This window comes from Clinocottus analis, unplaced genomic scaffold (genome assembly GCF_023055335.1).
Source record: "Clinocottus analis isolate CAN_PGR_092001 unplaced genomic scaffold, fCliAna1.0.p SCAF_6, whole genome shotgun sequence".
NCBI classification, from domain to species: Eukaryota; Metazoa; Chordata; class Actinopteri; order Perciformes; family Cottidae; genus Clinocottus; species Clinocottus analis.
The window spans coordinates 14,913,393-14,936,989 of NW_027176218.1; the positions used below are offsets into that span (position 1 = coordinate 14,913,393).

The 23,597-nt window shown below is 43.3% G+C and overlaps 2 protein-coding genes across 2 annotated transcripts; one reads left to right on the forward strand and one right to left on the reverse strand.

Annotated features, from left to right (window-relative positions):
• The first annotated feature begins 2,753 nt into the window (after positions 1-2,753).
• Positions 2,754-10,864, forward strand: LOC137803758 (immunoglobulin superfamily member 22-like). Its single transcript, XM_068602478.1, is given in 21 exon segments — positions 2,754-2,907; positions 3,280-3,396; positions 4,092-4,228; positions 5,033-5,117; positions 5,254-5,290; positions 5,598-5,769; positions 6,028-6,141; positions 6,248-6,410; positions 6,876-6,956; positions 7,049-7,213; positions 7,216-7,263; positions 8,000-8,017; positions 8,020-8,193; positions 8,283-8,407; positions 9,050-9,191; positions 9,450-9,713; positions 9,810-9,836; positions 9,839-9,954; positions 10,106-10,151; positions 10,154-10,282; positions 10,396-10,864. Coding segments are annotated over 21 exon segments (2,382 nt in total). The 3' UTR covers positions 10,464-10,864.
• Positions 10,865-14,650: 3,786 nt separating this feature from the next.
• On the reverse strand, positions 14,651-22,684 carry tmem86a (transmembrane protein 86A). The gene is made up of 3 exons (XM_068603656.1): positions 22,516-22,684; positions 17,548-17,812; positions 14,651-17,102 (listed from the first exon to the last, which is right to left on the reverse strand). Exons 1-3 carry the CDS (start codon positions 22,534-22,536, stop codon positions 16,675-16,677), a joined length of 714 nt encoding a protein of 237 aa, XP_068459757.1. The 5' UTR covers positions 22,537-22,684; the 3' UTR covers positions 14,651-16,674.
• Between the last annotated feature and the right edge of the window lie 913 nt (positions 22,685-23,597).

A 23,597-nucleotide genomic window follows, 5' to 3' on the forward strand; every position in this document is an offset into this window, starting at 1 on the left:
ACTGCACGTCTGGCGTGAGGACATCTTGAAGACACTCAACGCTACATTTTGAGGCGTTGAGCAGAAACTCAAAGGAGCATAACGACACACAACACTCAGGAACGGCGCGACGCAACGTTACTCACTCAGTTCCAACATTGGCCCTCAAGATCTATACCTGTGAAGTGTCAAATAGCATTTACCTGGGAGATGTTTGATTATCATGAATTAATCTATGAACTACAAAATATTATAATATGCAATATTTGCTGTGTGGTGTATTACGAGGCCAGAACATAATTCTTTAAAATTAAATACAGAATTAGTTGTAGTGTTCATATTACATGAATGAGTAATTGATTATGACATAATGAAACAAATAATAATTTCATTAATAGACGAAATATAGAGTTTAACCATCAAACTGTCAAGTTTTTGAAGCTAAGTCATTCATCCTGATGGACTGAATGATAATGAGCTGACAGCCAATCACATATCAGACTTTGATCATTTGATTTGATCTGCAGGTAAATACTTTGGGAGGGATATTGGTGCTATCATAATAATAATGAAAAATCAATTATATATTATATTAAATTGACATTAAGCTTAAATTTGAAGAAAATATTGGCCTGTGTCTCAATGCTTATATAGTTATAATACATAATCTATCTGTTACTTATAAGTTACTAGTTTAATTAATAGTAGAGATTTTGTCTGTGAACACTACTGATAACTAATAAGTTGCATTTATGGTTCATCATGCATTGGAAAGGTTGTTCTGTTCATGCTCTTCCTTGATAACCTAACCATAATAGCCCGGTGTTTGACAAGCTCACAACAGATATACATACACACACACACACACATATATATATATATATATATATATATATATATATATATATATATATATATATATATATATATATATATATATATATATATATATACATATATATATATATAACATCCTGAAGGGCACTGAAGAGGCAGTACACACTACAAGCTCACACACAGACGAGCAGAGAATGATAATACTGTATGTTATTGTTTTCAATTTGATGCAACTTGCATTTTGCATGAACCTAAGACCTTTGACACTGATGCAGGAGATGAACCTCAGAGGCTGAACCTGCTATAAACTCTCCATCACCACATGCTCTTTGGAGAATGTAGACTTTCTAAAATACTAGCTGGAGATGGCCCACAGTGGACACTCAAACTAACAGACCTGTGGGAAATATTAGCATGATTGGCGCAGCCTGGCCGAGCAAACCCGGGAAGGATCAGAGCCTTTTTTGTCCAGAGACTGAACACAGCTGGCGTTTAAGCCGAGTGCTCCAGCCTTTGGCTCATCCACCAAGAAGGAACCAAGAGAGCAGTGGAGGCCGAGCTGGCAAGAACCCATTAAGAGGAGAGCAGTGTGTGGATTAAGAAGATCATAAAGGCTGGAAGGCGTTGAACCGCAAACCTACGGCACGGACCAAATCTGTGAGGAAGAAAAGGCTTTGCTGGAACACGTGAGTTTGGTTGGCTGTGTGTTTTGGTTTTTCTGAAAGAATAGAGCCAAGAGGGGAGTAAGAAAAAAAAATCTTTTTTTGCAATTTGCCATGCTCTATTCTGTGAGAGAGAGAGAGAGAGAGAGAGAGAGACAGAGAGAGAGAGAGAGAGAGAGAGAGAGAGAGAGAGAGAGAGAGAGAGAGAGAGAGAACAAAGAGGCGGGGATGTAGGAAGGAAAGAGAGATGTTCTTGTGTTCCACTTCCAGTGAGATAGCAACCTGTTCAGCACTTTGTAGCTTCCTGTCACTTGCTACTCTTGTCGACTATACATTTGTACCATCAAAGAGTTTGCTGTGGTCGCATGAAAAGAACTTCCTTCAGTCGGTATCAAAGCTCACTGAACTAATTACTTCACTAACCCAACATGTGGAGTATTTGAGAGTGATCTTGTGATTATTGTTCCTTTGGCTTCTGAAGTCACATGAACATGCGGGTCTCGCTCACAGAAAATACTGTTCTATGTTTTGATACTGGCTCACAAATATAGACAAGTGGGAACAGTGAGTTATACATTTTTAATTAGAAGAATAGATGAAGCCCTTCTGAGGCTTTTGCTTGCACTTGGATTTGAGCAGTTGTAATGTGTGTAATCTGCTTCCTACAGCCTCTGTTAAAGTGGATATATTATGTGCAGACAAATAATCCACATTTAAAGTAGGAGAGGAGGAACACAGTTCATCAGAGGCACAAACAATGCTTTATCTCACACTGCAGGTGTGTGGATTACCTTTTTTTTAATTGGATCTCTGTACAAGCCTGGCAAAGGACTGCTGCAGTCACTGTTGAAAATCGTATGATAGAGCAAGGAAAGGGCACGAAGCCAGCAGGGGAAAGGAGGCGAGTTTCAATCATTTTTGGTGCGTGCTTTCTGAAGCACAAACCACCAAGACAGAGCCAAGATGTGTGTTCAACACGCACACACAAACACTCAAGCAAGAAGTACACAAACACAACAGCTCTGAACAACCTCATTTACAATCTGAGTACTTTATACGATTTTTAGCTGTATCTGGGCGTGATTTTAAAGATAACGATTAGGACTGTCCTCCTTCTGGTCCCTCATATCTACTGGAGGGGATATATCAGAACAAAAAGCTGTTACACATCTATTGGGACTTGAGGTCAGACGAATATGCTCTGCCAAAACGATCATTTCATATCTCTAATTGCAGCTGTCACAACAAAGCACACATCAGCACCACATCTTCGTCATGGCAGCAGAGCTCCTCCAGGCCACCGGGGGCAGACTGGAGCAGATGGAACAACAGATGTCCTCCTCCTCATCCACCTCTTCCACCTTTACCTGCTCCATGAGCTCCACCAAGCTACGAAAAGTTGTTCAGGCCTTGTCAAGGACCTTGGAACGTAGGAATAATCCACCAAGATCACCCGCTCCCAATCTGCCATGCTTCCTAATATAACCTTTTTATTCATGAGGCGTGGCATGAAGGAGCATCTGTTTGAGTATTTTTACAGTAAGAAAAAGAGGCATAATTGATGAACATAAGATGGTTAAATTGGTATCTTTAACTGACATTTCTTACCTGTCTCACTGTGCAGAACACTCTTTTTCTGCTTACACCTCAGAGCACATTGGGGACTCGATGATGTCAGGCTAGATGATTTCTGTACTGCAGTGCAAAAACAACGTTTTCGCATGCTCTGTAAGCTCAGGAACAGTTTATTCATGCGTCATTGTACATGACCATGATGTGTACGTCCTCTATGCTCCCGCAGTGCACTCTGGGGTCCAGCGTGAGTCCTTCAGCCAGGTACAGAAATCCTCCCAGATGCCAGAGGGAGAGTCTGTCCCAGACTTTGAGGAGAAGCTGCGGCCCGTCACTGCCCGAGAGGGTGAGGTGAACCGACTCGCCTGAATTTGAAAGAAACGCCCCTTTGCGTCCCCTAATATCGCTCTTTATATTGCAATATAAGCAACTGTGGGCCCTTGAGACTACGGGGGCTAATTTTAGATCCTTCCCCATATAGTTTGCCTAGAAACTGCAGATGGCAGTTAAACTCCACTGGGAAGTAAAAGTGTGCCGCTTTGTGTAAACTTTAGACAAGCATTTGACTCTGGAGGTGAAAGTACTGTTAATCCACTCGGATCAAAGTCCAAAACAAAGACCTCACAAAGCAATGCTGTGACAGAGTTTATGTGATGGTTTTGACCTCCATGAAAAAAAAAGAAGAAAACAAACTCTGCTGCTTCTCCAGAATACTGGTAACTGCTCTGTTTAAACTGTCGGAGTTTGAGCCTCTCTCTCTAAATAGTCATAACATGCAAAAGGCTGCAGAGTTGCCGTAGCACTCGCATCATTGGTTGACCTTAAACTCACTGGTCTCAAGAGGAAAACAGGAAAAGATAAGAAGAATTGATCAGATGTATGTGAAACTTTTATTCTCATTACTACAGTTGGATTCAACGTTACGTTTGTTCATAATAATTAATACTGCAGACAAGAGAGGAGCAACAGTAATTCCTCTGTAGCTCAGTATCTGTACAGACAACATGCATTAACCTGATTGGCCTGATCTGCCATTCACAGGCGACAATGCTGTGTTCAAGGCCAAAGTGACGGGGAATCTCCAGCCCAGTGTGAACTGGGAACGAGCCAGCGGGTGCCCACTGTCTGATGCCACGAAGTCTTTCTATGACAACATTAACAATCAGCATATCCTCAAGGTTTGTCACTACACAGCTTACAGTGCTCCTGGCATCTCACGACAGCATTTTAAAGTTAGGAATAGGTGTAGTGTTAAATACGAATAGTTATTTACAGACTTGTCAATTGTTCACTACGTTTACAGTCTTAAACAGGTAGTTAGTAGTTCATAGTTAATAATAGTTAATCATCAAGATCAGGTGATGGTATAGACTATGGAGGCATTTCAATCTGCCAGACGCCTCCAAATTTGAGCTTTTGCTGCCAACACTTTTCTCCAAAGATACAGCATACAGTGAAAATGCATTGATTTAAAAGGTGAACGTGACCATACAGAGCGGCTCAGTACACCATTAAGCCGAGGGACTCTGCCATCTTGGTTCTGTCAACTCCGACTGAACACCATGCATCATGAGGAAAAGTAGATAGAAAAAACTCTCTGATCCTTTTATCTATAACCACTCTGGAGTGGATTTAACGCTTTCTCTGTACCAGCCGGGGAGCTTAAGTGAAGCTTAAATAGCTATTATAAAGCAATTAACTTGTGGGTGCTGACATATGCATCTCCCCTTGCCATCTGTTTCTCTGGTGAGGGATGACTGTTAAGTTGTGGCGCTAACTGTTTACTGGGTGTTCCCAGCATGGCACTGCCTCCTTCTGCCACACATAAGTATTGCAGTGGGATTTAAAGTGACTGGACGATGTGATGACAGTGTGAAAAGTTTTAGATTCTTACTTACTATCTATCGAGTCTCATAGTGAGCAACAAGTAAAGACATTTTCATTCATTTTAGGTAACCTGTAGTTCATTTACTCCACTTAAGAGCAAAAAGCTGACCCTGGACGACGCTAATGTCTACAACAACCACGGAGAAGCCATTTACTCTACATCGCTCTTTGTTACAGAAAGTGAGTTCAACCATTTCACATCATACAGGGTGTGAACCTTTCCTAGTCCATGTAGTTATTTAGAAGCTTTCAGCTTAGTTTACGTGCTGTTTTCACTCCGTGCCGCGGGTTAAGATGCTCTGACTTTTGTTTATAGATCCAGCGTTGGATTTCAAAAGGATGCTGAGGAAACGGTAGGAACACAAGCCTGTTGTCTAATACTTTGCCTGACACTCCCAATACCTGTCATGGTGTGATGGAGCGTTCTCTGATCCACCCCCAGATCCTATTTTTGCATGCATCCAGAAATATCTACAGGATGAGATCTAAAGAGCTGCAATGCGTACAAGTGTTGCCGCAAGAGCAGAGGAAGACGCTTTTGAGCTGTCAATGCACATATGCATACTGCCAGACATATTGTCAGACACACACACACACACATGTGATTTCCACACTATATGTGCATTTCAGCACGAATGAACAATTGTTCTCTTTGCGCAGCAGCGTAGAGAAGAGAGAAGAGAAGAGGCCACCTACAGAAGAGGAGATGCTCGAGATCCTGGCTGGAGCTGATAAGCGGGACTACGAGAGGATCCGCGTCGAGCACGGCTTCACCGACTTCAGAGGCATCCTCAGGAAGCTGAACGAGATGAAGAAGAAAGTGGAGGTGGAGGTAGGCCTGTCACACAGAGAGCTTGTTCACGCACCGCAGGAGCACATAAGGAAGAACGGGTTTGGGAAGTGAGATGAAGAATAGCTTAAAATAGAGCAGAATGGAAAAGGGGACGAGTGTAATGTCACAGCACAGACATGGCAACAAAGGTATGTCACATCGCAACACTCAGTCAACTCATGTGAAGATGGGGAACACATTACGTTTTTGGTGGTATGTTTAAAACCTATCAGCGTTTGAGCTTGTGACGTCTTCCAGATGGTGCGTGTGCTGAAGCCCCTGGAGGACGTCACTGCCACAGCTGGCACCAGCATCGTCTTTGACACCATCCTGGATCTGAAGGATCCCAACATCAGGATGCAGTGGTTTCTGGTAAAACTGATGCGTCTACCTGTTTCAAAGTCGTACGGGTGTCTCAGTTACATAACCCCCCCCCCCCTTCCCCCCTCCTCATCTATGCATTTTGTTTACGATTCAGGGCGCAGAGCTGCTGCGGACCCAGTACTCTCATGGGAAATACGAAGTGAGACAGATGGGAACCAAGCACATGCTGTGCATTGCTGGCGTGGGCCTCGGTGACATGGGCTCCGACACTCTGCAGGCTGCAGACAAGAGGCAGTCAGCCAAGCTTATCATCAGAGGCAAGTGCAGAATGGGACTCCAATCCTCACCACCGCTCATGAGAGATCACCACACACTGCATTACCCACTTCAGGTGTCACTTTCCCGTTTCATTCACTTGTTTGATGGTGTTTGACAGAAAGGGAAACTGTTCAGCAGTGTGCATGACTGTTTTTCATTAGCTTTTTAGACTCTTGTTCCCTCCATTTATTGTCAGTCCCATTTCACCGTTTCTCTTCCCTCATTCCATCTCCAGGATATAAATAGACAAGATGAATCCAGAGATGTTTTTGTCTCTCAGGGACTTTCGTAGTTGTCTCATTTTTCTCCAAACAGCTCAGAATTGATTGACACATATCCTTTTTAGCTTACAAATGCTGTTATTTGGCATGAAATCCTTTCTGTGAGGTACCGAAATGATGTTGTCTATACACTTTAAATATATATGTATAATAAGACGTTTTTCTCTCCAATTTTTCTTTCAGATGAACCTCTGAAATTCTTGTCTGACTTCAAGCCCAAGAAAGCGATGAAGCGCCAGGCGGCCACATTGGAGGTCTCAAAAAGTATACACTTTCACATCGGCACATAATATCCCATCGAGGTACTGAAACAAACAAACCTACTGACAACATTCTCGGTAAACATGAACACCAAGGAAATACACATGATTACAAAGTAATATGGAAATAGTTTTTCCCGGATGTGTCTTTTTTTTTTTTACTGGTAAAGGTAAAGGAAGTCAAGAGAGACGAGAAGTTTGATGTGTCCTTGTCTGAGGATGCGCTGACCTACACTTTGAAGATCAAGGATGTGAAAGTCAGTCCATGAGCATCGGAGACCTCACTGCCACCGTGCCACTTTTCATTGAACGTACGGATGACAGTATTTCACAGGCTTCACCCGCATTAATAACTTGTTTTGTTGCGCTTTGTTATGTTTTGTTTTCCCCCAAGAGGGCTGTGACTTGCTGTTTTAGTGGAACTAGCATTTTCAAGAAACTTTTCGACCCAGTGGAGATGAGCGGTTCCAGCCTCATTTTCCTCCCCTGAGATTGGAGGCGTCGTTCCCTCATAGCTATGCTAAACAACATCATCTTCCCTCTATCGTCCAAATGAAGACGTATGGGTAGCATCATAAATCCACCCCGCTAGTGCTGAGTTGAAAGTAATCCAACCAAATCCCTCCTCACAACAAGCTCATTTATTACGGCTGTGTCTAACAAGACACTTACTTGCCCAAGGTGCAAGCTGGGGCATGTAAATATCTTCACAAGGACATGTGGCTATCCTTTGGGGTTGCAGGAACAGAAGCATCGAAATTGAGGTTGTGCTAATTACAGTTATTCATGAGAAGACTGTATTTTTCTTGTTCTTGAACTTTGAGTGTATAATGAAGGTCTGTATGTGAGGGAGTGAAGATATAGAACAAACCTGATAAGTGGATTCAAAATACAATCTCTTCATCCTGTAATCCCGTTTTACCATTTTTTTTTAAAGCCATTAAACTCATTTTGCATTTGTTTATAGTACAGGCATGACTAAAGGTCAAATAAACCCTGAAGCCACTCCTTTTCCCCCACGCCCCTGGCCAATTTTCTTTTATCCAGGGATTCCCATCAAGTTTACATCCACTTTAAGAACGCCCGAGTGCAGGAGAGAGGCAGGGCCCGTCTGGAGAGGGAAATGAGCTCCAAGGACGTGCACATTCGCTGGCTGAAAGACGAGGGGGAGTACACGGAGGTCTGCACTCAGGACAATGACGCCCACCAAAATGTCACTTCTGCCCATTTGACTGTGAATGGTAACCAGTTCTTATTAAGAAAAAAAAATCTATCAGTGTTGGAACATTAGTGAATGATACACAAGCATCTTTTGTCTGTGTTATGCCAGAGCGTTTTGCCTCACCTATGAGCGCTTTGTCAGATGCTCAGTGTCCCACCGGCTCCCCGGCAGAGCTGTGCGTTGTCCTTGATGATGAGAAGGTGGACGGAGTGTGGCTGAAAGATGGAGAGGAGGTAAGAGACGATATGAGAGTCTCCTTGAAATGCGCCCTTCTCTCAGATAATGTGGCAAATCTTTTTTGTTTTTTCACTCCCATATAGAAATGGCATGCAAACACTTGGCAGTAGTGTAGCTCCAGTCATGACAATGGTGTCGGTCCACCACTTCGGCACAGACTGAAATATCTCAACATCATGGTATAGTGAGACTCAAGATTCTTTCAAGACATTAATGGTTTCCAGGATTAATCCAAATAGCTTTAGTGATCCTACATTTTTTCTTTACAGCCATCAAGGTTGACATTTTAGTTTTTGGGGAAATGGCTCAACAACAATGGGATGGACTGACTGATTTCCACAACATTTGGTACAAATATCTACAGAGCCCGGAGGATGAATCATAATGACATGGTGAGCGTCTAGCATCAGGACAAGTGAATTAAAGCCTCACAGAGCCGCCAAGATGACTGTAGGATCTTTTTTGTCTTAATGTGATACACAACCCTATAATGCCTGCTATAGTCAAAAAGCTTGACAAATTTGATAACATCCTTATTTTTAATAAAGGCAGTTTTTTTGCCCACACACACACTTCTCTTTTTGATCTTGATCTTTTTTTTTTTTCATTGACAAATCATTTGCGTGTTACGTTGACAGATTTCGGAGCTGAGAGGGGTTCAGGTGGTCAGACGGGGAGTCGTTCACAAGCTGGTCTTCTCTGGTGTGACTGATGCCGATGAGGGAAAGTACACCTTCAGAGCCAAAGGGGCTGAGAGCGAGGCTGGGCTCACTATTGCAGGTGTGTGTGTGTGTGTGTGTGTGTGTGTGTGTGTGTGTGTGTATTTGTACTTGACATTCAAGTATGTATTCACAGATAGAAAAGAAACTAATTAGAAGAAGCTTTCTGCCACTGTCATGGAAACAAGCACTGTATTTGCAAATGCTTCACACACACTAGTAAAGCTAAGCAAACTAATACTCAAAATTAATTAAAACCATAGTAAAATAAAACACCCATGCAAATCACATCGCAAACATCATTAACCCTGTTTCCCAGACCCTTCTGAAATTGATTCCTCTGCGCTGGACGTGTTGGGGGGCCCGGCTGACGCCGCCGAGGAAGCTCACGACGTCATCCTCAAACGTGACACCAGCGCTGCCTCCTGGTTTACTCTGGCCGGCCGAGTCTTCAGCAGCAAGTACGCCGTCACCGGGCTGCTTCCCGGCAGGAAGTACTTCTTCCGAGTCATTGCGCAGAACTCGATCGGAGACAGCGACCCTTTGGACTCGAAGGAACCTCTCGTCATCGCCAAGGAGAAAGGCGAGAAGGGAAGACACTTGATCTCAGCGCTATACCGTTGAATATAACAAGTAAATACTCTGTTGCTTGTGTTTCTGTATGTTATCTGTGTCTCAGAGTGCACCAGAAGCCTTCGTTTGAAGGAATCTCATGACCCCGGCAGGTGAAGCCAACGTTCCTGCTGCCACTAAAGGACCACGCTGGTCGCAGAGGCCGTGACTGCACCATGAGCTGTGCTTATCAGGGCATGCCAACACCACAGGTAGACAGAGAGGAGCTCATGACCCAGTGTGGTGTATCAACCTAAGACGTCTGGACATAAATGAAACATTTTTGTCTCCTGTCTTTGCTGTTGACCCCCCCCAACCCCCCCCACACACACCCTAAAGTAATAATAGTATTTCCCTGCACAGGCCTGCTGGTATAAAGGCAACACAAAGGTATCTGACTCCTCTCGGTCTTGAGCACAGCCAACGGAGTGTGCACCCTGGTCATCCCCACCTGTGGAGCCAAACATGGTGGAACATACATACTGGTGCTGGAGAACCCTCTGGGAACAGCCAAGCGCTCCTGCAACCTGGTGATATTTGGTAGGCTTTGAGAGGGAGGGAAGGAGGGAGGGATGTGGACTGATGGCTTAATAGCAAAATGTATTTGCTTTGCTTGACGAATTCTTTATCGCTCTGGATGTGGTGTCTTCCAGATAAGGACGACAAGACTCTGCAGGAGAGCCTGACCAAGCAGGCAGACAAAGAGAAGCTTATCTTGTAAGAAGTCTGCTTCACCCGACGCCATGACAGATGCACTTTGATTAAGTTCTGACCTTATGTGCACACGTAGTGTCGTCACTAACAATTATTTTAGCTTTTGTTCGATTTTATGACCGTAGATATATATAGACCACATTTTTTAATCATTTAGATTTCAGATTTGAATTGATTTATTTGGGTGAAAAAGCTGTTGTTGTTTTTTACCCATCCTCCAACTACTAATTTCTCCAGCTCTGGTAATGCAACAAATGGCCACTAGATGTCAGCCTCGCTCCTGTCTTTGTGTCTGTCATTCTTCTCCAGGAGCACGTTCATGTTTGTGTGCTGGTCGGGATTTTAACTTGTTAGTCAGCTTGCTTTCTCTCTAAATCACAAATGCTTTCCCCTCAATAAAATGTTTTGACTTTCATCTTTTCTTCAGGGTTTCCAGTTTTTGCCCAAACGCACTTGATACTTGCTGTACCAGACCATGTACCATGTCAAACAAGTAGAATGGATGTAGTCTGCATGAAGATAGAGATTTAATATGTACACAGTACAGCATATCCACATACACTTGTTGGACAATGGCATTCATACTGACAAATACACAACTAGCTAAAAACATGTATCTCCTTGTGGTGTCCAGTAGTTTAGCTTGTTACTCTGCATAACAAGCAAAGCCCTGGTTTTGATTTCAGTCAGCCACTTATATTACCACACTCCTTATTTCACTTTCCTACTTTTACCTGGTGTATGGATACATAAAACACACACACACACACACACACACACACACACACACACACACACACACACACACACACACACACACACACACACACACACACACACACACACACAGTAGAAATGCCTTCCATAACTTGCCAGCGTGGATTTAATACTGCAGTATTTACTTTGTATCGTCTCTGTCTAGAACATTATTGTGGTGCTGAGTCCCAGCTTCACAGGTATTATCAGCCACATACAAGAGCTGTGAAGCAAATCCTTTGAAGTCAGTGACAGAAAACATGCAGACAATTTCAATTCCAATTTGTTTCTGTTTTTTTTTTTGCATCCATTATGGCAATCTGACCTGTCCGTAAAACACATGCGTTTGATTGAGGCCAGCTGATCAACTTGTTAGCCATAAGAAGCTCATTGGGTGCCTTGTCACTGTCCTGCTGCATTGTCCTACAACTTGTGAACAATGTAAAAAAATTAAAAAGTGCAACACTGTTCATCCAGTATTGTTTGAATACAGATTTAATTTGAGCCTTTGAGACTGAAAGTCCATTATGACCTCGCTGTGATGGTTCATTTGTAATCTTTTGTGCAGAAACGGAACTAAAAGCGCCCTTTTACTTTCCAACTGCATTGTGCTCCCCTCCGGGTCAAAGAGGCCTCACAGCCTGTGTATAGGCATTGCCTCTGAGGTGTCTGCAGCTCCTTGAGGCAGTGAGCGTGGTCCGGTGAGGAGCTGCCAAATGGACAGAGAGAGGTCACGACCCCTCTCCTTCCTGACGTCACTGTTCTGGCTCAAACAAACACCATTTCTAAACATCCACCCCGGGACCGGTAAAGTCTGGTTGCCAGGTTCATGAAAATTAGGCACCAACGAGCACTAAACTGCCTCCTCTCTGCTCAGCGACGGCACAATAAGGTGGAAACAGCCTGAAGAGAAAATCTATTTGACACTAAAGGCTGCTGCACCCAGAGGGCGCTCAATACGTTTCAGATCGTTTTCCCTGACGTTCTATCACAGTGCATTTATGTGAATAAACCTAATAGATACATCATACAAAAAACAAATAACTAGAATGAGGCAACATTGTACGGCAGTCAGATAATTCAACATAATTTCATCATGTGTTCAAAGAAGACTGGAGTTGGCTGTGAAGGATTGAGACGCTTTTGGAAAGACCTGGCACTACACAATGAGATGTGTGTGTGTGTGTGTGTGTGTGTGTGTGTGTGTGTGTGTGTGTGTGTGTGTGTGTGTGTGTATAAAAGGGAAAAAAAGCAGAGCTGAGAAAGCAAGAGGAAGCATTGGTAGCAGTCTGGATGAGTTTCCATAGAGTTAAAGCTTGTTGAAAGCAAATTTTCCACCTCTGCCAGACAAAAGAGAGCAGCAGTTACTAAAACAGAGCTCTCTGTTGTTCCCTTGTCCTTTTTGCCTTAACGCCACTTTAGCTGCTGAGGGCTGACAGCTTCTGAAGGAACACTGAACAGTTATAAAGATCAGCTGACATTTTGATTTGAGTAACCAAACAGAAAAGACCCAATTATGTAATGTTGAAGTTGCATTGTAATTGCATTTATTTTTAGAATAGATATTCACATTCATAGCAGTTTCACTACAGCAAAGAAACTATTTCATCTCTACGGTCATGGAAAAAAAATGAAATCACAAAGTGAAAATCAAGGACGACATGGTAAATTACATCTTAGAAATAAAATAAGAGATAAAACATTTGTTCATACAATTATGTCAGATGATGCATTGAGAGGGCCTTTGTGGAAAACAAACCTGGCTCCTTCCACAGTGACAGGCAAAACAACATTTGGGGCTGCTTTTCTGCAAATAAAAGAAAGGATAACAAAAAAAATAGATTCATATAGAAAGGTTTGTAACACTTTAAGAGCTATTTATGTCTTTTCAATGAAAACGCTGATTCTCCCACGCGTTGATGAGTCACTTTTTGTGATTAAACCCTCAACATCAAAAGTAACTTCTGTTATCTCTCTCCGCACAGAAATGCAAGGAGTTAAAGGAACATTGAGCACATACTTAAAAGGATATAAAACAGTCCTTTTCTGTGTAACACTTTAGCTGTTTGAAGATAGATTGACTGGCCTTCGTGCTGTACACAGAAAAGTGAAGCACACAGTAGATTCAGATTAATATTACAAAGAGATGATGTCATTATTCTTACAGTACATACTTCTCATAGGCTCATACTGATGGAGGACTGTCAGTGGTAGTCATGAAAACCACTTGGTGGGTAGTTTTCCATCACTGTAGATGAGCGTTGACATGGAGGATACTTGACACGCGTGATTAAGACACACACACATTTCAGCTGTATGGTTTCAATGCCAGCAGCTGTGTGATAGCACATTAACAGCAAAGACAACAGATCAAACGACAGCAAAAGGAAAGAAAGAGAAAATGTTCGATCAGAGAAAAAGTGCCAACTTATTCAGGGCGACCGGGTGAAACCACGGGGCCCTCTCTACTACAACAGCTACTGGTTCCGGCTCATCACGCACAACCATACTGGCCTCCCACAGCTCTCTCAGATACCTTTTGTCTGGACGCACAAAGCACAGAACAGGGCGGATGACAGGCAAAGGTAAAGCGATGCGCCTGATGGCCTGCCATCTGGGCGGGGGGGGGGGGGGGGGGGTCAGCTAACACGCCGGGTGGAAAAGGAGTCTTCCCCTGTGTGTCATATTACACCTCCTCGCCTAATTCCCAGTTACAGTATCTGACCTCCTTCCTCATTCCTCCTTCCTAACTGGAGGGCTACATGCACCAACAGGGGGGACCTGTGCCTCCTGCACAACAAAGGCTTGTTTAATACATGAGAGGGCTCTGATGCCAACAGGTTCAACTCTGTGAAATGAGTTCAGTTTTCTTTTACACTTTGGTTATCCGCGCCCGAGTCAAATACAAATAGAAACGATGGAGGAGAAACAGAGTATCAAAACTGAATCCTCCAGATAACAACCGCCAACGTTCTGACTCATTATGGTATCGGACTTCTTGCTTTACACGCTACCACTCATCTATCGCTCTCAGAAACTCACTTTACAAAGTCATGGAGATTGTCGAAAGGGTGGGGTTGAATAAAATAAATAATCTCAGAAATACTTCAAAGTAAAGCCTGTCTTCTGGCGCGTATCCACGAGGAACAAAGTGCGTACATAAATAGCCCACATAGTGAGGATGAGTAAGATGACTTCTCTACCTCGTCATTCCCCGTTGGTCTGGCTACAGACTGCACACTCGGCATGTTAACCAGCATCTCTGCTCGTCCTCCACTAAACCCCGATTGAAGACCGCATATAACGCAAACCTCTTTGGATGTCGGCCCTCGCAACGGCTAATATTCATTTTTGGAAGAACATGTTCTGCCGGGGAAGGCGGAGGAGATAGGAGAAAGGAGAGAGTATGCAGAGTAGGACGTCTCAGCAATGCTGGGAGGAAGAATTAAAACACGGAGAGCGGAAGACGAGCGGTCAACTGAGACAGACTGATGAAACACTTCGGACCGACGAAGCAGAAATACAGTGCTGACAGGCCGAAAGGAGATTGAGGAACTGTCAGCAAAGCAGTGGTCAAGGTCAGAGATCAGCATCTCTCGAGGTCAAACTGAGACACGTGTGCTGCTTCTGGAAAAATAAAAACTTGGTTTGTGTCAAAAGCATGGTCTGCCTGCAGATCTGCCATGGTGGCTGGTGTGATGCATCAACATGTTTTGATATGTGTGGTGTTTTTGAGCATATGTGGGCGTGTGTTACTGACGGCTCCAGAGTTCACTGACCTTTCAGAAGGAACACATAACATAGGTCTGTTTCTTTTTACTTTCCATGTTTGTTTTGTGTACAGCACAATATCTCACATTAAGGTGCGTGTGCACTGAACCTCTGAATAACAAAAACTATCTCTTTGCTATTTGTGTTATTGATTAATACTTTTACGGTGTAGATTTGTGATCATATAGATTTTCTTTCCAATATACAAAGTGGAATTAATAATTATGACAGTGATGTATACTAGGTAATAGGGAAGAGTTAGCTCATTAGGGGATGTTATAAAACACATGGTTACACATCTCTATAAGCGAAGGGAACAGTTTTTAGGAGCCTTGGATTTAGGAGAGGGTTACAGTATCCTTCAATATTTCACTGGGACACTAAATTCAAGCATAAACGGTTTTCTAAGGGTTAATCAAATGAGAGTATGTGTGATAGATGAAAGACAAAGTATCAGCCGACCTGTTGAGGATTAGCCAGAGTGGATTTTACAGGATTAAAACCGATGAAATGTCCTGTGAGAAGGAATTATTGGGAATAAGGGGATAACTGTTCCCTCACATGACAAGTCAGTTCCCCCATCTCTCTTTTTTTATTTTCAGTCAGGCTGCCCTGGGGGAATGTGTATGTTTATAGCAATGGGACATGGTTAATGGGCGCCCACAGAAGAGCCTCCAGAAACAGCTGATTAGCAGAAAGATTGCAACCAGTAGCATCGCCCTTTCTTTTCAGTCTTCATAACATGGTCCCAGGCCAATGACAGCATGGGTCAGCTGCTCTAGTTCAGCAATAGGAACCCTGTGGACTTTTTCTAATAAGTAAAACGGCAGGGGTCGTAGGTGTCAGGTGTGTGTGTGAGCATGTCAACACTTGCCCCTATGTTTCTGAAAAACCTGGCAGACAGAACACCTGAGAGACATGTTGTGTGAGAATCTAGACAACGAGGTTCATTTGTTTTAGATGTAGACATGAGAGGAAAATGCTCATTAGTTTTACACACATTTTAGTGATGTTTACCCTTCATAGTTTGAGACAAAGGCAACTCGAAAGTCGTAACTGCGTCAACTTTCCCCGCTTGCCTTTTCACCGATTTTTTTGTCTGTTATTCAAGGACATCCTAATTCGTTCATACGGAGAGACAGGTTTTGATTTGTTTTGACACAAAGGATGAGTGGTTGTTGTAAATGAAATTGAAGGGACTGCAGATGATAACGCAGGTGTGCATACGTTCCTGATTGTGTTATTGCACCAATAAGAGTAGACGTGTGAGTCCGTGTGGTGACTGTGTGTGATGGGACAGCGCACGCACACACAATCGCTCTCCCACACACACTCCTTGTAGGTCCCCAGTGACATGCTGCCCTTAGATTAAAACATACAAGCAAAGTAATACTCTCTAATAATACTACCAGACGTGTCTCCATGGTAACTAGGTTGAGTGACATCCATTCTAGGTTGGAAGAAAGAAGGTCGGACTGTTGTCGGAAGAGGCTAAAGAAAATACCACCGTGGTGGTAAGAGGACAGATGTGAACCATACTAGTTGGGTAGTCGGGTGAGAGCCATGTAGAGACTGGAGTGAACCGGTCGTCATGAGGGTTGGGGATCTGGCAGTGAGATGTGTCCATGATCACTCAGGGGCCGGAGGAGGGGCGGCTGCCGCTTTCCCAGCCTCGCGGACGGCGCGGCACCTCACGTTCTCTTCCTGGCCACCTCCGCGTCCTGGCACTCAACCACCGACAGCGCTATCAGCATCTGGGCGGCGTAGTAGGTGGCCATGATGATGGCGCGCGAATAGGGCACGGGGAAGCAGAACTTGTTGACGGCGATGGTGAGGTCGGAGACCATGAAGAGCATGGAACCCAGGCAGGCGGACAGCTTGGTCCAGGTCCACAGGTCGTTGGCCAGCTGCAGGCCCGCGATGGCCCTCCAGCCCATGAAGCCGATCAGAGCGACGTAGACGGCCACCAGGTAGGTGAAGGGGCCGGACAGGTAGGGGTAGAGCAGCATGTAGCTCACAGAGGACACGGCGGTGATCACCAGACCGGCAGACACGTTAATGGGCTTCATCCCGAAGGCGGATGAGTAGAGGATGTGGGTGATAGCGAACATCAGAAGGCCTGCAGGACATCATATGTACAGTTAAGATTTCAATCTAAATACAATCTTATGAAGCATGAAGTGAAGAAAATAAACAAGGTGGCTCTTATATTTGTAGTTTTGTCCCGTGTTTCTATTGGTTATAATCCTTTCTGAGAGCTGGGCACAATGTGACATTTCTTCATCTGACAACAAGTCTAAATCGGCGATGAAATAAGGCACCCATTTTGTCAGATTAGTGGCCCCTTTGTTTAGAGATGAAAGCAGAGCGTATGTAAAAAGGAAAAAGTAAGTATAGTCGATTAAAGTAGGACATTGAGTGCTCTGGTGTCCGTCTTCATTTAGGTTTACGAATATAAGACATTATGAAGCAATGTCCCTGTGACTTCCCAGATACAAGTCCGCTTTTACCAACAGCAATGATGATCGAAGTGTCAGAAATGGAAATAAACAGTTTCTCCTCACCGTGAACAAAGTAGCCCTGCTCCTGCCAGATGAGAAAGGCATCACCCAGAGCAGAAAAGATGAGGCCAGCCAGGATCTTGCGGGCACTGGAGTGAGCACCAAGGAAGCTGAACCCATGAGCCAATAAAAACACCCAGAGGCAGAAGATGGGTAGACATTTGATCAGTGCGCTGAACCAAGACGGGCTTGAGGTGGGCAGCCACAGGACAAAGTATACACAGGTTGCCTTGAAGAATGGCACCAGCTTTGGGCCTTCACTCTTGACCTGAAAGCAGATTACATATTTACATTATTAATTTAGTCATAGCTGGTTGCACTTACACAAGGTGAACAATGTTGACACTGTTATTACAACTACTGTACACTTATCAAAAGGTAATTTGTCTCGGGACAGACGGCTTGAGATATCTCACAGGAACAGTCAGCACTCTGTGTTTCAGGTACAGTATCTCATATCTTTAAACAAGCAAACATAAGCAGCAAACTATAAGTGCTTCTCCTTATTTGGCAGAAACAGTCTTCAGGCATGCACGTGTTTTGTGGCTGAAACAAAATTTTGCAGAAACAGCAAGTAGAAGGGGAAATGCAAAAAGATCCACGCTGTTCCTTTGACTCCCTGTAACCTTGTATTTGCCTCTTTTCTTGGACTCCCCATCTCATTTGTGTTTCTCCTCTCCTTCACATCTTTCTCTGTATCTCATGTTCTTGAGAACTGGCCAGCAAGTCTCAATTTCTTCTTTCAAGCTGTGTTACCAGACATATTTCTTTCTGTCCAAATGCAGGAGGCCCCTACAGGGTCAAAAGAATAAAAACCCTCTGAAATGACCACCCACGTAGGGTTCTGAGAATGGCTTCAGGGGAAAGGCCTCTGGCATTAAATAGGGAGAAGAAAGGAGAGGTTGAGTTAGGAGACAGAGTAATTGAGTGAGGGTTCATGAGAGCCGAGGTCACTGGAGGAGAGATGTGGAGGATACGAGTGAGATGAGGGTGGGCATCATATTGCGTCATAGCACAACAGAGAAGGGGTTGCAAAGGTTGAACTGATATCTGATGTCCCAACTTTAACTTTTAGGGAAGGGAGACAGAGAGAAAGGTGGGGTTACAAGGATTAAGATGACATGATTGGGGGGGAGAGTTGGGGGGAGAGAGGAGAAGCAGAGGAGGTGATAAATAAATGAGGGGTCACTGTAGTTCATATGGTTTATGCTCCTACAGAGGGGGGAGGAGGTGGTGCCTTCGATTGCGCAACAGAATAACAGACCAAATGACGGGACAGGATCAGACAAAGCGTTTGACCTCAAGTGTAAATGATATGACAGCAGGAAGACAAAAGGGATTGGACAGTTCACAGTTCCCACATGGTTACAGGCATTTTGAGACACAAAACACAAGCTTGGGTGATTATCTTCAGAGATTGAAAATGTATATGTTCCACTCGGGCATGCCAAACTAATGTGATGCACTTTTCACATTATTTTAACTCTATTGAGAAGTCACAATGCACTGAATATCTTGAAAAGTGAGGACATTTCACTGCAGTTTTAGCTGAACACTACTTTGTATCTGTATGATCTGATTGTGGAGAATTTCCAGTTCTGAAGTGACTAAGGACGAGCCAAGAATGGAGACACCCTGTTGTTTTGTGTGCTTCCACGTTCACTAGATCTTCCACTTTGATTTTGGAACCATAACTTGATTATTTTCTTTTTAACTAAGCTCTTAAACTGTGGCATACCATTTCCAATGGATTGGATTTTACTTTACTTAGCTTCTTTCTGACACCTTGTGTTTAATTGTCTCATGGATCTTACATAACTTCAGTCAGTTTAAGTCTTTTTCTTCAAAGGTTGTAGCTGTCTACCAAAGTGGCAAAAAAAGAAGAAGAAGAACAGGTTTTACACTATCGCAATAGCCCCAAGTAATGTGACAAGCCAGAGAAGTAACAAAACAAGCTGCGATTGGATCACTTCTTTTGTTTACATATTTTGCTTTCTGCTTACATATAAATTTAAAATATTATCAGCTTCTTACAGGTGCAAGTAGCAAGACAGGGCTCTTTCTACTGAGGCAAAACTAAAACTAGGTGTAAATTGTGAACTAATAGACTCCTCTTCTCTCCATTTATTACTTTCAATGGTCTTCATAAAACAACGATTAAAGCTAGTCACACAAAGGTATGTGCATGGTGAGTGCTAAGCAGAGGAGACAAAACTGGCGAGGACTCCCAGACCAGCCAATATCATAACTCTGTTTGTCAGGCCCCTGGGGGGCACTTAAGCACAGGACACAAGAAAACACAACACGGTTATGTTGTTGTGTCAGGATCAGTGTACAGATAGGGCATATCAAGTGTTTAACAAAGTGCAGTGAAAGAATACATTGCCTGAGATCGACACAATGAGATTTAGGTGCATTGATCCATGATCACAAAGAGTTGTTACTTGCGGGGGAAGAAGAAAAAACACACTCACACTGTGAAGTACAGTCAGGGACTTAGAGGGTGAAAATGATTCCATGGAGGAAGGTGGGAGAAAGGCTGAGATTCCCATGACCTTTAGTCCTATTCATGCTGTGTTTGGTCATTGTTGTTCATGTAAACTCACTGTATCTCAACAATGAGTACACACCTGTTCCACAGAGCACACATCTTCCAAGCAATGTGTATTTCATTGTATCGCTAGATGGACTGAATGAGTGTCTGGATTTTAATCTAAATGACAACTTATGGTGAATATTAATGTTTTTCTCAAAATCACTCACCACATTACTGCTGTAATCGCTGATGCTATTGTTCTCCTCTAACACACTGCATCCAATTGTGACACCTAGAAGGCCTAATTGCCGGAGTGGAATTTATAAACTGTTCGAAGGTGGAAGGACGGGTTTCAATTCCCTCATGCTCCGCCAAGTTCTTCTTCTTGGTGTCTTATACCTGAATGAGATTGCCGAGGTGTGTGCGGCCTGGTATCGGCTAAGCTGTAACCTCCTCCACTCACATTGACGGAGGCGTCAGTTTGTCTGCAGAGACTCTGAATGGGACATTAGGGACGGCTACGAGCCCTGAGTGACACTCAGCATAAAAGAACAGAACATACTTCCTCATTTGTGAGACAAACTAAAATAAAAATTGTGTTATTGTCTTGCCATTTGAACGATCACATTATAAATGAAGGCTGTTTGCAGAGGTGCTGTTTGCAGAGGCGCTGTTTGCAGAGGCGCTGTAGCACAGACGTCTGGCTGCAAACACCTGCCTCTCCTGTGTTACACCATAATCTAGTTAGAGACTGACTGTATTTGCATAGTCATTAACAAGCAAGATATTTTCTTGTAGCTAAGAGATGCACTGCTTCTTCAGCTGTGCTGCACTAAGAATCAAGCTGGGTCATACACTTGTGTTATAAACATCAAAAAGGACCTGTAAAGTCTTGTATACACAATTTGGTAGAGGGGAACTGTAACATAAGTATGGCCCTGGCCAGCCCAGCTGGCATGTGACTCATATGACTGTTATTTCCGTGGAGCATCACACACAACACTGTCGTAGGAAGGGTCCCCCTTTCAGCTGCTTCAACTCCAAAGGTAACTTAAGGTTAGCTGCAGCACAATATATGCAGGTTCTCTTCCACACAAAGGAATACTGATCTCAGTTGAATCGTACACCTTGGAACTGTAAACACATTTGGGGACCAGGTACAGTACTCAAAAGCCATAAAGTGCAATGTCCACATTAGTCAAGGGAAGTATGTGCTGGTCTTTGTACAGGGTGTCTGACTCGAGATCATCTGTAAAGGACAAAAGTTGACAAAGTCCTTTATGAGAAAAAAAAGGCACTTCACCAGATGGCCTGGAGTGTGTCTTTATAAGAAACGAGGTTAGAGTGAGAAAAATAGTTTATGGTACATATAGTACCTTAAACAGTAACTCACCGCTATTTTGGATTCTTTGCAATGGTAAATGTGATGTTTCAGGACAATCACAAAGTCGATTTAATCTGCTCGCCCTTTTTTTCTTTAAAAATTGGAGGGAGACAAATGCGTATCAACAGTATTTTGTCTCAGGACATGCCTGTACCGTCCCTTTCACTGCAACAGCGGAGCCAAGGCAAAGTAAAGTTTATCAAGCCTAGGACATGCCCAGCATCATCATTATCATCATTATCACCTCCACAGCAACTAGTTCGTATGGCCAGCATCCTTACAGGCACTTCTGTCAGAGTAACAGGACGCGAGGGCCGGTTAAATTATTCATGTAGCTGTTTTTTGGGGGTGTCAGAATGGCCAATTTCCTGCAATAGCACTTTGGTCAATTGCGTATCTAATGGTCTGGCAAACAATAGAGTATATGAAGCAGAGCTGCAGCAAAGGAAATGAAAAGAAAGGCCGCCACAGCGGAGCACCGCTCGGCGCATGCGTTCCTGAAGGGAAAAGAAGAAGGAAAAAAACAAAAAAAACAGACAAAAAAGGTCGTCACATGACAGGTTTTCGTTTTTTGTCAGAGGCTCCCTTTGGAAATTTGTGGAAACGTCCTCCTGCTCGTGGAAGATCGAGTCGGACCCGCGTGAACAGTGGCTGCTAGAAACGTGTCCAAACGTCCAGGAAGCGGCGGCCCCACTGGACACCAAAGTTCCTGCTCTCACGCGCACATCACCAAATAACGAGGCAAGGTGCTCCTGACCACAACGTGGGAGTCCAAGGGCACTGGTTGAACATTTTTAGCAGGCATATATAAATTCCTCATTAAATTATAAACTAATGAGCAACGCACTGACCTTCGGGGTTAAAGTGGAACGTGATTAACGCAAATAAAACATGAAACAATTTACTGCTAACTCAGCAGTCGGTCGGCAAAGAACATGACAGAAACATAAAGATGGGTCATTTTCAGAAAAGTGTGGCAACGTTAGCTTAAGTAGCCACCATTATTCCTGTTTGTCTAAGACCCCGACGCTGGCTTGAAGAAGAGACTCACCACTGTTACCGGAGAAACCATTTCCCCCTCGCTGGCGTCCGTGTCCGTGAGAAAGGTATTGACGGGAATACCAATATTCGGCTCGTGTCCTTCTGTTTATGTTGTGCTGTATGAGGGATGCCGATTGTTTTTGTCTTCACTCCGATGGGCGGACCGACGTCCAGTAGGAAGTGAGAGACGAGCCGTGGTGGAGGCGGGGCTTTTTCTGTTGACCAATGAGAGAAGAGAGGGGTAGTGACCGGGGCGGGGCGAGACGTGAGGGACGCCCTGATTGGAGGAACAGTCTGCTGTTTACATATTGGAGCAGATGGCCTTTATTTACGTTTTACAAAAATGGAGCCTCTGGAAACATTTGTTTATGACAATATTGGTTGTGCTCCAACAGTCCTTTGTTAATGGGTCAGATTAGGCGTTATTAATTCAGACAATTGGCCTGGAACATCTCTACAAGATCAAAAGGTTGCTGTAATAAAATACATTAATTGCTGATTGCAATGATTGCATCAAAAGACATTATGAATCTTCTGTTGGATTTCCCTTCAGTTTGAGCTCTCCACTCCGCTTGCCATATTAATATTACAAGATTTCTATTCAATTTGTAATATTCAACCTAAAGTCTCCCAGCTCACTGTGCCAGCGTCCACCTGTCAGTAGATCACAAACTTCCTGACAGACAGGACGCAACAGGTGACGCTGGGGAAAAAAAATCACATCCAGCTGCCGGACTATTCTTTCCACTGGCTGTCACTCTGATGAACAAATCAGACACCTCCATATATACTATTTGCACTATTACCACCTTGCTGCACTAAAATCCCCAAATCATTGCCCATTATTATTGTTATTATGTTCATATATATATATATATGTATATATATATATATATATATATATATATATATATATATATATATATATATATACACACACATATATATATATATATATATATATATATATATATATATATATATATATATATATATATATATATATATATATAATTCAATATATATACATGCTAGTTAAATGTGAATGTTGATGCTTAGTTTCTCTGTTCTACTTTGTTGTCTGTTGTCTCT

Coding starts and splice junctions, on each gene's coding strand:
- tmem86a (XM_068603656.1), bottom strand. CDS start 22,536: ATGGTTTCTCCGGTAACAGTG. Junction 17,813..22,515: donor TGGTTTCTCCGGTAACAGTG/GTGAGTCTCTTC, acceptor ATCTGCTTTCAG/GTCAAGAGTGAAGGCCCAAA. Junction 17,103..17,547: donor GCAGGGCTACTTTGTTCACG/GTGAGGAGAAAC, acceptor GATGTCCTGCAG/GCCTTCTGATGTTCGCTATC.